This window comes from Motacilla alba, chromosome 3, assembly GCF_015832195.1.
Source record: "Motacilla alba alba isolate MOTALB_02 chromosome 3, Motacilla_alba_V1.0_pri, whole genome shotgun sequence".
In the NCBI taxonomy this organism is placed as follows: Eukaryota; Metazoa; Chordata; class Aves; order Passeriformes; family Motacillidae; genus Motacilla; species Motacilla alba.
In genome coordinates, this window is record NC_052018.1 from 106435778 (window position 1) to 106452274 (window position 16497).

The 16497-nt window shown below is 42.5% G+C and overlaps 1 protein-coding gene and 1 long non-coding RNA gene across 5 annotated transcripts in view; both read right to left on the reverse strand.

The window, feature by feature from the left end:
• CNIH3 (cornichon family AMPA receptor auxiliary protein 3) overlaps positions 1 to 12505 on the reverse strand; it is a 45761-nt gene extending 33256 nt beyond the window's left edge. The window contains exon 1 of one of the 3 annotated variants that reach the window (XM_038133349.1): positions 12089 to 12505. Coding sequence is in view for 2 of the 3 variants with exons in the window: in XM_038133347.1 (XP_037989275.1) it covers positions 11745 to 11828 (84 nt within the window). In the remaining variant the exon portion in view is untranslated. The other 2 variants (XM_038133348.1, XM_038133347.1) reach the window with 2 other exon arrangements.
• Positions 12506 to 13791: 1286 nt separating this feature from the next.
• Positions 13792 to 16497, reverse strand: part of LOC119698876 — a 31607-nt gene continuing 28901 nt past the window's right edge. For both annotated transcript variants that reach the window (XR_005256297.1, XR_005256298.1), the window contains exon 3: positions 13792 to 15252. This is a non-coding gene — a long non-coding RNA (uncharacterized LOC119698876). The remainder of the gene's footprint in view (positions 15253 to 16497) is intronic.

Below are 16497 nucleotides of genomic sequence, written 5' to 3' on the forward strand. Positions count from 1 at the left end.
CCCCTAGTCTTGATCTCTTCAATGGGCCAAGAGGAAATGATGGGAGTTTGGATCCAAGCTTTAAAGCTGAGGTGTCAAACTCAGATCTGTGGCTCTGATTCAGGGAATATCAAGTGCAGATGAATTGGTTTGCAGATCCCCCAACCAAGCGGGGGGGGAGATGAAAGCAGTGTTATTTTCTATCCACGTCCAGGAGAGGCTGCAGAACTCTGCTTTCAGCACAAGAGATAGCACTGCTTTGCCCTTGCTTCTCTTTATACTAAACTCCGTATCAACTAAGAAAACACAGTAAGAAATTAAACAACTCCAATGTCTTTCTCAGAGCCTCTATACTTGCATAGGCCAATTTCTTCACTATCCAGCTTTTTCCACACCAAACTGGGGACAGGCTAGACATGAGTTGGTGAAACACCTGTACAAGAGGCTGGCCAGGTGCAGAAGGGAGGAGGAAAGGTGGTCTGGTTACAGTGGACCAATAGTTGGTTTATTCTGTGATAACTGCCTGCCTATGGAGGTGAGAGGGTTTATTCTTCTGCCCTTATTTTTCCTCAAAATTACAGATAATCTCTATCTCACCTTAAATTCAGTGTGCTCCCATGCAATGTTTCCTCTTATCTTTTAATTCTCATCAGAATTATAGTATATGCAAGGAGAAACACAGAGATGCATTACAGCCACAAAGCTCCATCTTCATAAGTAATTCTCAAAATGAACTGAAGCACTTTTTCTATTACTTAACAGCTCAAAGCTGATAATCCAAAGTTAGGAATAAACAGACTGTTTCTGCAGAATAAATGCAGGGAAAGGGTAGTAAACAGATGGCAAAATGTACCAAAATAGGTACAATTAGAAAAAAAATATTTGCCCCAAAGAAGACAGTAAGAGAATGAGATCAAAAGAGAAGATTCTTTCCAGTATCAGTAGATAAAAGTCATGAGTGAGAGACTGGCCAGCTGGCTGGTGCTGTCTCTAAGCAAGTATCCAACCTTATCATCATAATACAATTTGTTCTTTTCTTGAGCTTCCAAAGACTCCTACATACTGCTACAAGTTATTATTTTGATATTTTAAAGTTCTGTTATGCTGATACATGGTTGGGAGAAGCATTACCTTCCTTTCCCCCACACGCTCCTTAGTTTTCCTCTCATTGCTGCTGATACTTTTTCCCCCCTCTCCCGTGTTCTCCATTCCTAAGAGTAGCAATTTATGCACTTTCACCAAAACCCAGGAGTCACATAAAGGAATCTGGGTTCTGTCACTAAAAAATCTGTTCAAGCATGTCACACATTACACCATACCCACACAGAAGACTCATAACATGGGCTGTCCAAAAACATCCACCACCTGAATTAACTATACTTTCTGGCTTCAGGCAGCCTCTCCTGCTCAAATAACTGCCTCCCAAATGAGAATGAGAACACAGCAATCCTCCCTCTTGTTAGTCCCCTTGCTCATACATGGATTTTCTTCCTCTCATTTCCTCTTTCCTTCACATCTTTCTCCCTGAAGTCCTCCCTCCCACAGTTCCATTTTCCCCCTTCCCACGTCATTTTTATTCCCCACTACCCACTCAGCAGTGGGGTTCTACTGAAGCTGTCTCAGAAAGGAGCCCGTGGGAGGCAGAAATTCTGCTGGATCTGTGCTTCCTGACTTTCAGGGGCACGGCAGGAGCCCAGCTGGACCAGCAAGAGGCAGGGCAGTGGAACAGGGGCTCTTCTAATGCAGGCAGCATCAGGCAGGGATGACCACATTAAAGACCTTCCCAAGTTTTCTTTCTTGGCCAAAAAGAGGCCAGGCAGAACTTGGAGGAAATAACTCCAAGGCCAAGACACACACACAGAATATGTGAAATGGCCTTCAGCCACACAGCTGTGTTTGCAGGGCTAAAGCAAGGGGAAGCAATAAAGCAGCACTGGAGTTGTGTTGCAGAAAAGAGGCAAGGGGAAGGGACCCAACGACGTGTAAAAGTGATCAAAAATTGAGATTAAAAGAACAACACCCAAAAACATCCTCATCTGTTCAGCCATGTTCTCATAAAACTCCTTAGTTTAATCACAGGAACGTGATTAAGGATAAAGATACATTTCAGCATAGCTCCAAACAGGCCTGTCACTTGGATGATCAGAAAATCAATTTTCTAAAGGATCTGCTAATAGTGTTTATATAATACTGAGGGAAGAACAACTCTGAAGCACATGCAATCAAATTGATTTCAGTGGAGCCTTCATTATGTTTGCTTATAAATGCCCATTCTGTGAATGTATAAAGAAGTTTCTAGTTAGATGATGATACAATGTGAACTATTTAGCCCAAACTCATAGCGTGATAAAATAATAATGCAACAGAAGATTGACTAAACAATTACACACTTGAAACCGTGACTCACACACAGCGTGAAGATGGTTGGCATTTAAATGCATTTAAAAAATCAAATGTCATTCTATTAAAAAAATGGTGCTTGTATCAACAATGCCTGGCACTTGCACACTATCTGGTATGAGATAATTGCAAGGGCTATAAGTCACTAATTATTACCATTTTACTGTCAGTTTCCTTAATTCTTTAAGCTATGGTTTCTCCAGCTTAGACTTCCGGATGTTCAACCTGTATTTGACAGCTAGAATATGCATAGCAATACAAAAGGACCCAAGACCAACTCAGATTTTTCATGACCTGTTACATCGGTGAGGGAGTTTCAAGCCGTGTACAATGGGAGAACTCAGTGATGGCACTACCCCTTCATCTTCCTTAAGTTCTCCTTCATGTGCTCACATTATCAAAACTGGAGCCACAAGTTCAGCACTCCTGCAGTATCTTGCTGAGAAAACCTACTTCCATTGTAAATGTTTTGTGATTTTAATGTAACTTTCCACAATGACAATCCTAAAATAAATCCTTGCTTTATAGCAATACCTTTTCAATGGGAAGTGGAGAAAAACGTAAAGACTTTTGTCCTGCCTTCACAAAGTGCACTGATGGCTCTCTGAATTTAAACCTATCCTCTGTTCAAAGCCATTCCCTCTTGTTCTGTTCCTTGTAAAAAGTCCCTCTCCAGCTCTCTTGTAGGCCCCATTCCAGTACTGGAAGGTGCTATAAGGTCTCCCTGGAGCCGTCTCTTCTCCAGGCTGAACAATTCCAATTCTTTCAGCCTTCTCAGGGTGCTCCAAACCTCTGAGCATCTTTGTGGAACTACTCTGGACCCACTCCAACAGCCAGGTTCTTCTTATATTACAGATTCCAGAGCTGGGCACAGCACTCCAGGTGGGATGTCAGCAGAGCAGAGTGGAGGGGAGAATCCCCTCCCTTCACCTGCTGGTCACCTCCTTTGATGCAGCCCAGGACATGTTTGGCTTTCTGGGCTGTGAGCACACATTGCCAGGTCATGCTGAGCTTCTCACCAACCAACATCCCCAAGTCCTGCTCAGGGCTGTTCTCCATCCATTCTCCACCCTGGCTGTATTTGTGCTTGGGGTGCAGCTGACCCAGGTGCAGGATCTGTTCCTTGGCCTTGTTGAATGTCACGAGGCTTACACAGACCCACCTCTGTCACCCTGTTCTTCTAAAGTTCTTCTAAGCCTTCTGATGTTTACATTTTTGTAATGGAGTTTCTCATGCACTTTCATGTAAATAATGATTGTTTTGCATTCCTTTCTAGAGGAAGAGAGAATTGATGAACTGTTAGTTTGACCAGTGTGGTTGGAGAAGTGGCAATTTCATGCTCCAATCCACGGTCACATTTAGAATTCTATAAATATCGAGGTCCAGAAATAAGCTAGCCTTTTTTCACCTTGGACATCTCAGCGTGCCTGTGTCGTTCATTTTGTGTCGTATTGCAACACACCTCTCCAGCTGTCAAGGTCCCTCTGGATGGCATCCCTTCCCTCCCACATGTTGACCACACCCCATGGCCTGGTGTCATTAAACCCACCAAGGGTGACCTTGGTCCCACCTTCTATGTCACCAGAGAGGTTTGACAGCACTGGTTCCAACTCCAACCCCAAGGAACACCACTTGTCACTGGTCTCAACAATCGAGCTGCTGGCCACAACTCTGAGACTGCAACTGTCCAGCTGATTCCTTATCCACTGAGTTATCCATCTGTCCAATCCATGGCTCTCCCGTTTAGATGCAAGGATGTCACTCAGGACAGTGTCAAATGCTTTGCACAAGTCCACGCAGATGACACCTGTTGCTCCTCCCTCATCCATCATCACTTTTACCTAGTGTAAAAGGTCACCAAATTTCTCAGTGTGATTTGCCCTTAGCGAGGCCATGTTGGCTGTCACCAACCATTTCTTTCTTTTCCATGTGCCTTAGCATGGCATCTAGGAGGATTTGCTCCACGATGTTGCATTCAGTTTCCTGGGATGGGTTCCACAGAAGTTGGCACAAAGCCTTTCTCAGGGGAATGCACCATGAGAACGATATAAAAGTCAGAAGCTGCACCACAGAAATTCCAGCCAAGTGTAAGAAAACAATGCAATGAGTAAAGTACTGGAACAAGTTCTCAGACTTGTAGAATCACAGACTGGATCAGGTTGGAAAGGACCACAGTGGGTTTCCTGGTCCAGTCTCCTGCTCAAGCAAGGTCATCCCAGAGCACACATGGCACAGGATTGTGTCCACATGGTTCTGGAATATCTCCAGTGAGGGACACTCCACAACTTCTCTAGGCAATCCGTCCCAGTGCTCAGTTACCTGCAAGTAAAGAAGTTCTCCATCTTCAGGTGGAACTTCCTGTGCATCAGCTTCTGCCCATTGCCTCTTGTCCTATTGACTGGCATCACTCTAGAAGAGCCTGGTCCATCCTCTTCACACCTTTCCTTCAGATACTGACATTGATGAGGTTCCCTCTCAAGGCAGAACAGGCCCAGCTGCCTCAGCCTTTCCACGGAAGGGAGAAGCTCCAGTCCCTTGATCATCTTCATAGCCCTCCACTGGACCTGCTCCAGCAGCTCCATGTCTCTATTGTATTGAGGAGCCCAGAAGTCAATACAGGTGTCCAGATGTGCCTCACCAGGGCTGAGCAGAGGGCCAAGATCATGGACTTTGACCTGCTGGCAACAGTTTTCCTAATGCTTCCCTGGATACCATTCGTCTTCTTGGCCACAAGGACAAACTGCTGGCCCAGGGACAGCTTGCTGTCCAACCAGACCCCAGATCCTTCTCCACAGAGCTGCTCTCCAGCAGGTTGGCCTCCAGCCTGTCCAGGTGCCTGGAGTCATTCCTCCACAGGTACAGGACCCTGAATTTGTCCTTGCTGAACTTCAGGCAGTTCTTCTCTGCCCATCTCTCCATCCTGTCAAGGTCCTTCTGAAGGCTGCAGAGCCCTGTGGGGTATCATCCACTCCTCCCAGCTTGGTGTCACCAGGGAACTTGCTGAGGATGCATCTGCCCCTTCATCCAAGTCATGGATGGGTAAGCTAAACAACACTGGGCTCAGTATCAACCTTTAGGGGACACCACCAATGACAGGCTTCTCCTGTGCCGTGGGTTACAACCCCCTGAGATCTGCCATTCAGCCAGCTCCACATCCACCTCACCGTCCACTCATCCACTCCACGCTTCCTGAGTTTGCCTACGAGGATGTTGTGAGAGACAGTGAGAAAAGCCTTGCTGAAGTCGAGGTGGACAATATCCACAGCTCTCCCATCATCCATCAAGGCAGTGTTTCATCTCTCCACTCATGGAGAGTTCGTAAGTGATCTGGATAGGACCTTGAGCAGCCTGGCCTAACTTTGCAATTAGGCCTGCCTTGAAGAAGAGATTTGACTGGATGATTTCCTAGATTCCTCCCAATCAAAATTATTTTATGAACCTTTTACCATTTCTTTTAATGGGAACAAGACATTTCTGAAGTTGTAATTACTATCAAGGAATACAGGAACCATTCTGTAAATAAAATTGCTTCTTGCTCTCTGCACACCATCACGGTCACAAATTGAATTTTTAACGGGGAACTTCCAGCTGTGAAACCCTGGAAGGTGACCTAGTAAATCAAACAGTATTTGACATTCTTCTGTCTTTACCCTATCAGCTGACTCTGCCCGGTGACTTTCAGTGACTCTTTTCAGAGTGGAAATAATAATAATTCTTACCTGTTTCACGTGGGAGAGATACTTTGTTTCCACAGAAATTGAAAATGTTTTCCAAACTATCATCACCAGAAGAGTAAGCCTCCCAGTATCCCAGTTTACAACTTAAATGAGACCTAGCTCCATTGCCTGGTGGAGTCACCTCCAGCTGTCAGCAGCCACACTGGTTATAAATGAGGGGCATGTCACAGGCACCGACAAAGAGGAATGGGTCAAAGAGATGTCTGTTATCTGTATGGAAAACATTCTCTGCTGAGCTTCCGCCTCCTCCTGAAAAACACTTTGCTAAAAGGATATTTTTGTTGGGGTGAGGGTAATCCACTAAGCCAGAGGTCTGAAGGCTGAATTCGGTGTTTTAAATTTGATTTAATGTAGTATGCGGTGGCTGAATAAACAAACACATGTAATGAGCGATAAACTCATGCCTCCAACTCAATCTGAGTTTTACTCATGGTCTAATAAAATATGACAGCTATATTGCCTTGCTTATTAACAAGCATAGCAGTTACTTAAAAGCACTAGAAATACATTCTTTACCAATTTGGATATAAATCCCTTTAGTAAGCAGATTTTGCAACTAATCCTAAGACCAAAAACCCCTTGGATATGTGACAACCAAATAACATTTAAATAGCTCTCTGCACATATTGTGGGAGGCACGAGACTCCACAGAATAATTTGTTTTACACAGATAATGGAGTCACTGTGACTTGTGAGGCATCCAGAATTACAGCCAGTGGCAAACACACACAATTTAAAATCTTTCTCCAAATAAATCTCATCATGACAGCTCAAGCATACACAAAGATCCTGCTTAAGTCTGTGCTGGAGCCCATAGACTGACTTCTGTGATCATTTTAATTATTATTTAAGCATGGCAAGGTTACTAAACTGAGATATACCTCAATCCCAATATAAAAGATACAGTTTGCTCCACAGCAAACTGTGCTGCCTGGCCTAATATCTGTCTGTCAGCATTAATGTGACAAACTTCTGAAAGAAAAGTTGTAAGGGAACTGTCAAGCTATGTTATAGCCAGGGCAATCTGGCTGTGCTCTGTCTTTAAAAAGAGTGGAAATATCAGACTCATTCCTTAAACTGTCCTGACTATAAAACCTTGAGGGACAATGTGCTTAGCTGCTTAGGCAAGAAAAGACATTTTCAAGAAATATGTATAACATACAGCAATAGCATTTGTGCTCCCCTTCATCAAGCCTTAATCTGATTTTATTTTTAAGCACATAATTATCCAACATTCTCAGAGAAGTGCATTAATGACTCATTAGAGAATAGCACTGAACTTCAACGTCTGAAAAGAATTCAGGCTTGACCAGAAGTCTGTAAGGATATTACATTCCTTTCAAGACAGGCTCTAAAGCATTGCAAAGAGGTTAAACTGAGATGATTGATAGCCTTCACCAGAGAGAAGCACAGGTTCAAGTCAGATCATAGATCTCTTTACGGGTTTCAGGTGGGGCTCTCCTCCAAACCTAAGCTACAGAAACAATAAGACACAGATACACAGAGAACACTGATAGATCAGCACGAAGTTTGTGACCAAAGAATTTTGCTCAACTGAATTTGCTATCAAGCCAAGCTTAGGTGCTTTTTATGTATCTTCCAAATTAAGGCTGTAGAATTTATCAAAAATTACGCTAGGGATTTTATGAGGAAGCCTAAGGAAGTCAGAAACCAAATACTCATCAAGTTCTACATCGATAATTGAGAGCTTTTGAATTTTTTACCTGAGCTATTGAAACTTGAGTGCTGATAAAACACAGTACACATAACCAGGATGCTACAGTGACAAAAACCAGAAGTGGCAATATCTTACATGCGTATAGCACCTTCTGTCAGAAAGCAAAGACATTTCAGGAATAGTCTTAAATAAAGTGACAGGCAGTACTTGCAGTTTAGTTCCATTACTCACACTTAGCAAATGAGAAAACAAGGCATAGATAACTCAAGGTACCTGAAAAACATAACACACAAAGCCATTAGCAGAAACAACAGTGAATACAAATCACAAGGGCTTAATTCCCTGGTGTTTGCAAAAAAAAAAAAAAAAAAAAAAAAAAAAAAAAAAAAAAAAAGGATGCTTTGATTAAAACTATAAGTCAATTTTAGCCTGTATTACTCTGTTCAGTCACAGCCTACCACTGTTTTTAATTATACTTGTGAACTTGTAACTGTTAAGTGAAGCCAAAGTTATATTAAGGTAGTTTATTAAGATTAATACTATCCTCACACTTCAAAAGAAAAATAAGGTGGTATGGGGGGCATAAACCAAAAAAGCTCCATCTTCTGCTGCTTTATTCTCCTTATGCTTGGCTCAAGTAGCTGCCATCACTTTCAACACACGTTGCCCTTGTTGTGCCAAAGGGCTGTTCCTGGACTCATCTGTGTTCTCAACTATATCAAAATATTCCAAAAAGCATCCAGTGTGGTACAACTTCTCAGACTGGCACTGCCAATTTTTTCACTGGCATGATACCCCTGAAACTTTCTGGCAGTCCTTAGGTTATGAAGCAGTCACATGCAAAAATATGCTTGTATGACTTGAAAAAGAGATGGCCCACCACGGAAATTCTTTTCTTTTTAACAGTAATGTCCTTGGTACTTATGAATTGTTTTGCCACGGTATTATAAGATGGACCACTTTGAAAAGTTCTTTTCTTAAAGCTTTCCTTTAAACAACAAATCTCAAAGCAAGCATTTTCATCTTAAAATATCACCAGAAGGGAAGGACTCAGATTACTCAAAACCAATATGCTTTAAGAGAACATAGTGCTGCAGGACTCAACACAAGCATATTCCTTTTTAACTGAGGAGAAATAAGGCACAACTTGGTCAACTTCAGTTAACTTCACTTGAGACACAACTCAGTGGAGCTACACTAGAAATGAACGTGGTGTGTCAAGTCTTGTTGGGAGTTCAAACAGACTTGATACGGCTCAGTTCAATGTTAACAAGAAGCTAAAATCTTAGTTCAAGATCGTTTAGGAATTGAATAAATCTGATCAGTAAAAAGCTGTATAAAAAGAAGAAAAAGAGCCGAGACAGCAAAACAAAGTTCCTGTGACAGTAGGAGGATTAACACTGTTCTTGAGCTTACAACAAGATCAGATGAGAATATCAAATTATGTAGTTAGTAGAGCAAATTCTGAGAAATTCTGTTAGTTGTATCATGCACTTCTATAGGGTGTTTCTAATACTCTGACATTACACCTAGAGGTAAAGTGGTCACTGAACAATCTAAATGCTGTAAAAATTCCTGCACCACAGAGCATCACATTGGTTTAATGCAGTACCTGAAGATTTTCAAGTCCTTTTCTTCCATTTAATATATATGAGTGAAAATCACAGCAATAATACATTAAGATAATTCTTGTGCAGAGCTTAAACAAATGTTTCTGATAATACCTAATTTGGTTTTGTTGGGAGGTTTTTTTATGACAGACACTTCTGGCTACCTATACAAGAAAATCACTCAGAGGCAGGAAAAAATTATAATATATTCCAGTATCCGGAGGATTGTGTGCATTTTGTTTACCATTCCTTTAAAATGCTCTGAGCAGCTTCATTCTATCTGCTTCCAAAGAGTAAGGAGCACAGGAATGTACAGACAGTCTAACTTCTTAGAAGAAAGGCAGCAGAAAAGCACGGTGTCCAAAAATAAAAATCTTCATCTTACTCTCTTGTTTTGGTTGTACAGTTTTTATTAAACTTATTAGATCAATATGAATGAAACTCATAATTCATCTGACTTGTCAGCAGGAAGAAAATGAAGATTTATTTGATCCCCTGTTAAATCATTCCAGATACATGCCCAAACCTCATTCAGCTTCAGGTTAGAACAATACCAAGTCCAAATGCTACGGTTTTTTCTTATCCTTTAAGATAATTTACAAAAGATGAATTCCTATTCTCAGAAATCTTCCAAAGTGATAGGACACTCAGATCATTCATCAACTTAATTCTTAGCAGCAGAATGTCTTAAAAAATAAACAGAACAATATAGTTATTGGAACACTCCTCTGCCATTATTAGAACCTATGTGCAATAGATTTACTGTCCCTTACCAGTATATTGAAGTGGAAGAAAAATCAGGTCACAGGGAAGGAGTAGGAGTTTTGTTTCTTGGGAAGGTTTTCACTACTGAGATGTTTAAGGTGAAAGAAACTCCTATGACTCAATACATAACTTAGAGAAGAAACCAGACTGCACCAGTTCTCATAAAAAGGACAATAAAAATGCTTGTGTTCTTTGTATGTGGATAACATGGATGCCTAAAAGTTTATTGTGGCAGGGTGTTAAATCTGTTATTCCATGATTTTCCTTCACAAACCATGTATTTTAATAGAATTTTTCTATTTACTAGAAAAGATAGTGCCAATTCTTTCTCTCTTACAGCAGAAGAGCATTTCCAGCCATTTTCCATTTCAATCCCTCAACAATTTCTTAACAGATGTAAGAAACAAGTAGCATAAACATAAGTGTATCAAGAAAAGGTTTTCCTTCCTAGTTGCCTTTACGGAGCTCTTGTACTGAGGGATTGCTCTTCATGAGTTTATAGACTGAAAGTTTAAAAAATGTTTCACTAAGAGTAAATTTGCAGTAACTGCACTAATTTATGGGAGAATTATTTGCCAGATTTGGTACAAGTCCTTTATGAATTCACATGACATCAACTCCAGACTCAAAAAAACAGGACACAGTGACAGACTTCAAACACATAAAACAACCATTAAAATTGCTGCAGTTTAATTTGTAGCTAGAGATTCAAAGGAGAACACACTTCTAACTCTAAGCCCCTTGAGGAAGCTGTGGAATTCTCACTTTTGGAGACCTAAAGGTTTGCAGAAGAGGAGGAGAGAAAACATGAGTAATAATCTAAATTTTACTACTCCTTTTTTCAGAGTAGTGCAGTAGCTGGCTGCTAGAGATCCTTTCCAGCCTTGCAGTACTTGACATCACAACAGCACTTGGCACTACCATCACACCTTTGTGGTTCCCTTAATAAAAAAATAATAAGAAAAGGACTTGTAACAGTCCCACGAAGAGTAAAAAATAATTAAATTTTAAAGCATTCTTGCAACAGAAGGATTTCTTTCAGAGTGCAAATACAACTAAGGCAGCAGCTTTACTTCCACGTTAATAAAAATAAATTCTGCAGCTCCCTTGCTTGTTAGTCAAAGGAGGGTTTTTGTTTTAATCATACTCCATCAGGTAGCTGTAGAAGCATCCATGAGACTCGCTCTACATTCCAACTTACCCCGTTCCATCCTGAATGCTTACAGCACGGAGTTATCGTGTAGCACACATGAAGCGCAATTAATTCTAAAATATGCAACAGCTCAAAAGAATTGCAAGTTATGCATTAGAACGATTTCACATCTTCTGAGTTACACTTTTACACCTACCACAGACACCCTGCGAACAGTGCGGAACAAGCACCAACCCTGTGGAGTCAAATTAACGAAGCTGGACCACAATACGCGGGTCATGTACCAGAAGGACGAGAGTTTCTCATCCAACTTTTTAGGAAGTCATTACTGAAGGGAAAACACCGTATCTGCTTCATCAGATACGGGGCGGTTTCCCCATACTAGCGCTCTGTTCTCAGGCAGGAGAAGCGGACGATGTCACCTGGAGAGCTCCCGCCCGGGCACGGCAGCGCCGAACTCCGCCACCAGCGCGGGGCCGGGGGCAGCGGGGACCGAGCTGCCACATCCCCCGAGCTGCCACAGCCCCGTGGCCGCGGCTGCTTGCCCTCACAGCAGCGCGATAAACCCCGTCCCCCACGCAGAGGTCTCACGGCAAGCTCCGTTCCTGGCCCCTCCGCGGGACGCCGCGCCCCGGCTGCCCGGGCCAGGCGCTGCTCGCCCCCGCCTCAGCCCGCCGCGCCGCCCCGCTCCCTCACGGCACCGGGACCCTCCGCAGCGGGGCTGGAGCCGCCTCCAGCGCGGGGGCTGCGGGGCTGGGGTACTCACATGCCAGATGGCGAAGAAGATGAGGGCGGCGCACAGGACCAGCGACAGCATGTAGCAGAAGGCGGCGAAGGTGAAAGCCATGGCGGGGAGAGCTCTCCGCGCCCCCTCCGCCGGGCGGGAGGTGCCGGCGGGCGAGCGGCGACCCCCGGCACAGGCGGCGCGGCGAGCGGAGCGGGCAGCGCCTCACGCACCCGGGGCCGGGCGGCCGCCGCCCCCCGCAGCCGCGCCCGGGCCCGCCCCGGCCCCCGCACCGCCCCCGGCCCGGCCCCTCGGCCGCGATCCGCGATCCGCTCCCCGCGGTGGGCGGCCTCCGGGGGCGGGTCCCCGGCGGAATGAGCTGGGGGTCCGGGGCTCGGCGGTGCGCGGCTGGCCGGGGCTCCTGCTGCCGCTCGGGCGTCTGCAGGCAGAGAGAGCCGCGTGTTTCTGACTGAAATCCTGTCACGACAGCGTGAGAGGAAGGAGCGTAGGCTGGGATCAGTTCAGGCCAAATCTTGAGAAGATAATTATGTGCCTAAACTTGAAGTGCTTTGATGGGATTTTTTGAGGTTTTTTTTTTTGGTTTTTTTTTTCCTTTCAGGGACAGCTAAAGAGGGTGGGTGGACCAACGGTGGAGTGTGTATCCTCTGAGGCAGAGGGGACAGGAGTCCAGCCCAAGAGCTCATGAACCAAAGCAGAGTCTCTGAGCAAAGCAGGATCAGTCTGCCCTTTCCCATCAGCTGAAAAAGGCATTTACTGTTGGAATAAATAAATAAAGCCTTTCTTAACTGCCACTGCTTTCAGATATATGCAATATCCAAATTGCTGAAGTACATATGTAAAATAACAAAGGAAGAGCAAGTTCCTGCCTTCTTTTATTTTTAATGGATGGATCCATTAGTACCTTGTCTTTAACAGCATCCTCAGTGGCTCCAGACACAACTTAGCTGTTTCTGCAGGTCTGGTTCAGATTTACTGTCAAAAGTTCTTCCACTTCTTTGGAGCACATCAGCTGGCACAATAGAGCAGGTTTGCAAGGAAAAGGTTTTCATGAGAAAATACCATAGAACCATCAGAAGTCCCACATAAAAATATCTTGAAAACCATGGATGAAAGTTATGTATTTGAAACATCCTTACAAAACTGAAACTAAATTGCAGCTCACAGCATTTTTTCCTATTAATTTTATGGATTAAAGGGATTCAGTAACAACACTATTTAGATATTTGCCAGTAGCCACCCATGAAAGTCAGACTTCATGGCAGAAGAGAACATAATTCCATCAAAGCCAAGTCCAGTGGAAGCTTTCTTTGTAAATATTTCCTATATATTTTTGTTTAAAAATACAGTATATTATTTGTAACATAACATGGGCTTTTATCCTGAGGAAAGTATTGGTTTGAATTAAGAGTCAAGGCCAGTAATTAATAAACCAATCAGGAATAAACTGATGGATCTAACCTTTCATAATTGAGCTGCTCCAGACCGTACGTGTGGTCTGATGTTTTAATTAAGAAGGACAGGACATGGCAAATAGAAATGAGATTTATGTTACACTGGGATGCAGTAAACCTTTTATTGTAATTCTCTAACCTTTTAAATTTTTTGTACCTGAAATCCTGTAGAGCATGTACTTGTGGATGTAAATGTTTGTTCATAACCACACCTTTTGAAAAGAACAGTGAATGAGGTACAGGAGTCATCTTTGGAAATATTTATTCATTTATTTTGCCACGGTTACTTTAATATCTGGATATATATTACCCATGCTAAGATTCAACACAGAAAACACCTGATGCTTCTAAGAAAATGAAAATAAAACATTTCTTTCTGGAGCATTTATATGTATACACCTCCACAAATATATATGTATGCATATGAAAAATAGAAATATTTACTAGAATAGAATATTTACTATAGCTGTCATAAAAGACTGAAACAGAAACAACCCTTAAATCTCAGTTTAGCACCACACTCCAAGGTGAATATTCCCTTCTTTTTACTCTCATCTTCATTAATATTCCAGCTATTTATTTGGAGGTCTTCAAGGAGCACACAGGCAAAACACTTGTTTCTGACTTTGCAAGGAGACAGTTCCACAGCCAAAGACTTCCCAGATCACAGAGGCTTTCCTGATACTGACTTTGAAACATACATTGCCCCTAGCCATATTGCTAGCCATTAATCACTGCTAGTGGCTGTCAAATTACAAAAGATTCTGACATACAGTGAAGGCAAGAAATCCATAAAGATGCATTTAGAACATTTTTGTCTTACTGAGTTCTTCTTACATAATACCATGAGAATACCCTAAGTATCCTCAAATGTTTAAGCCATGGAGAGTGATGGAAAGACATACCCCTCACCCAGCACATCTCTGATTTCCACTCGGAGGTTTGTCTGAGTAATCACAAAAAAATCTTCCTTATCTCCATCTTGTTACAAACTCATTACAGCTCTCTGTGGTATGAGGACCTCACAGCAGGGAGCTGTTTCTTTGTCATTTATGAATGAGACTACTGCAAATTGTGAAGCAAAAGGTGAAGATAATATGGATGTGCCTGACTATTTTCTCCCTGGTTTAAGCCCCCGTGAGCACAGCAGGAACACCGGTCTGTCTATTAGCTCCTCGTGCACTTCCATGGTCTTGGTCCTAACCTTCAAATAAACTAATGGACTTGATCTGAGCTGCATGAGAAATTACAGTCCTGCACCCAGCTGTGCTCCTTTGAAATGATGTACAGCACAGCAGCCAGGATGGAGGGAGAGGGAGCTGAGGGTGGAGGGTGTGGGAGCTGAGACTGCAGCATTATCTGCTCAGGGGATCTGGGACGGGCAAAACAGACACAGAGCATAAGATATACATTATATATATATATATAAAATATATATTCTTGCCTTTATGAAAAACTGTTGCTTTCAAAACCTGTTATTTTAACACTTCTTGAGACCCATGTGGATTTCTACTACTAGAAATAAAAGGCTCAGAGGTTCTGCAGCACACTCAGGAAATGCAGTAATTCCTGCTCTCTGATGTTCAGCAGCTCATTTTAGCAGCCACAGTCTCAGATTTAGCACTTCATCTTTCACTCTTCCGTCCTCAAAATCTCACCAATGCTTCCTCCATGGTATTCCCAAGCCATTTCCAGTAGGGATTGCTGCTTTCTCTCTCTCTCTGTGGCTCACACCTGTAACTCAGGAATGCAACAGGAAAAATAGTCAGAAAGCTGAACCATGAGATGAATTGCAGACCAAGTAGAGAGTTGGTAAGAAATGGAAAGTAAGTTCTGTTCAGGCTGATTAAAAAGGGTTTCATCTTTAACCAGAGGCTCTTTCTTTTAAATATATTTGATGATGGGTACACAAGGCATTTCAAGCTTGACAACAGCTCCTAGCACAAGTTTTGACACGAGTTGGCTTTGTCCCACAGTACCCACAAACAGATCATGACAGTGCATATGTAAACCCTGTGGAGAAAAGTGTTTTGCAAAAGGGAGGGATCTTGCTTTCCTTGAGCAGATTAAATTTTGGAATGCTACTTATCCCTCTTTGGATCTGGTGCTTGTAAACAGAAAGAATTTCTCTTTATTTTGCATATTTGTTGAAAAATATGATTGCAGTACAGTCTGATCCCAATGTCACACAGAGTCATCACAAGCAGATAGATGGTAGTGCTGCATTTGTACAAGTAAGTACTGAGATGCTGATTTTCAAAGCTATCACTCTGCAAACATGACCACAGCTCAAAGCACAAACAGGATCAGGGACTTTTTTACTTAAGGATGGTTTTTCACTTCGTGAGGACCTCTGTGAAGGGGTTATAAAAATTCAGTCACTAGGTAAATACTAACAGAGAACATCTGATGAGCAGTAGACAGCCCTCAAAAACAAACACCCAATTGTGAAAACAGATTGTGAAAACAGATTTAATAGATTCACGAGTTCAGGATGTCCTTACATTAGCAGGTCTCAGAGCACTTGATTTTATGTGAAATGACCTTTTGTGCTAGATAATGAAAGAATTCAAAGGTACTTAAAAGAAATTTCCAGTGGCTAATTTACAGAACAGCATCGGAGATGAGAAGGGACTGCTAATGAGTCCTTTCAATTCCCAAATAATTACAACTGGATAAACCTAAAGGACAAGTCTTTATAAGGCTTGCAGTCCCTGAAGTGGGAGGCTAAGATCACTGTCAATCCACCCACAAGGTGATACACCCTCAGCCAAAGTAGTTCACAGTTTTAAGATTTAGATATTATTGCTACATTCTTGTTGTTTAAGTGTAACATGTTACAGAATGCCTGTTTGAGTAAAACCATTATATTAATTACAGTAGAGAACTCTCATTCACAGATTGTTTTTTAATAATACATGTGACTCTCTCTTTTGTGAACCTTAAGTAATACTAAATTATTAACAATGCTTATATATA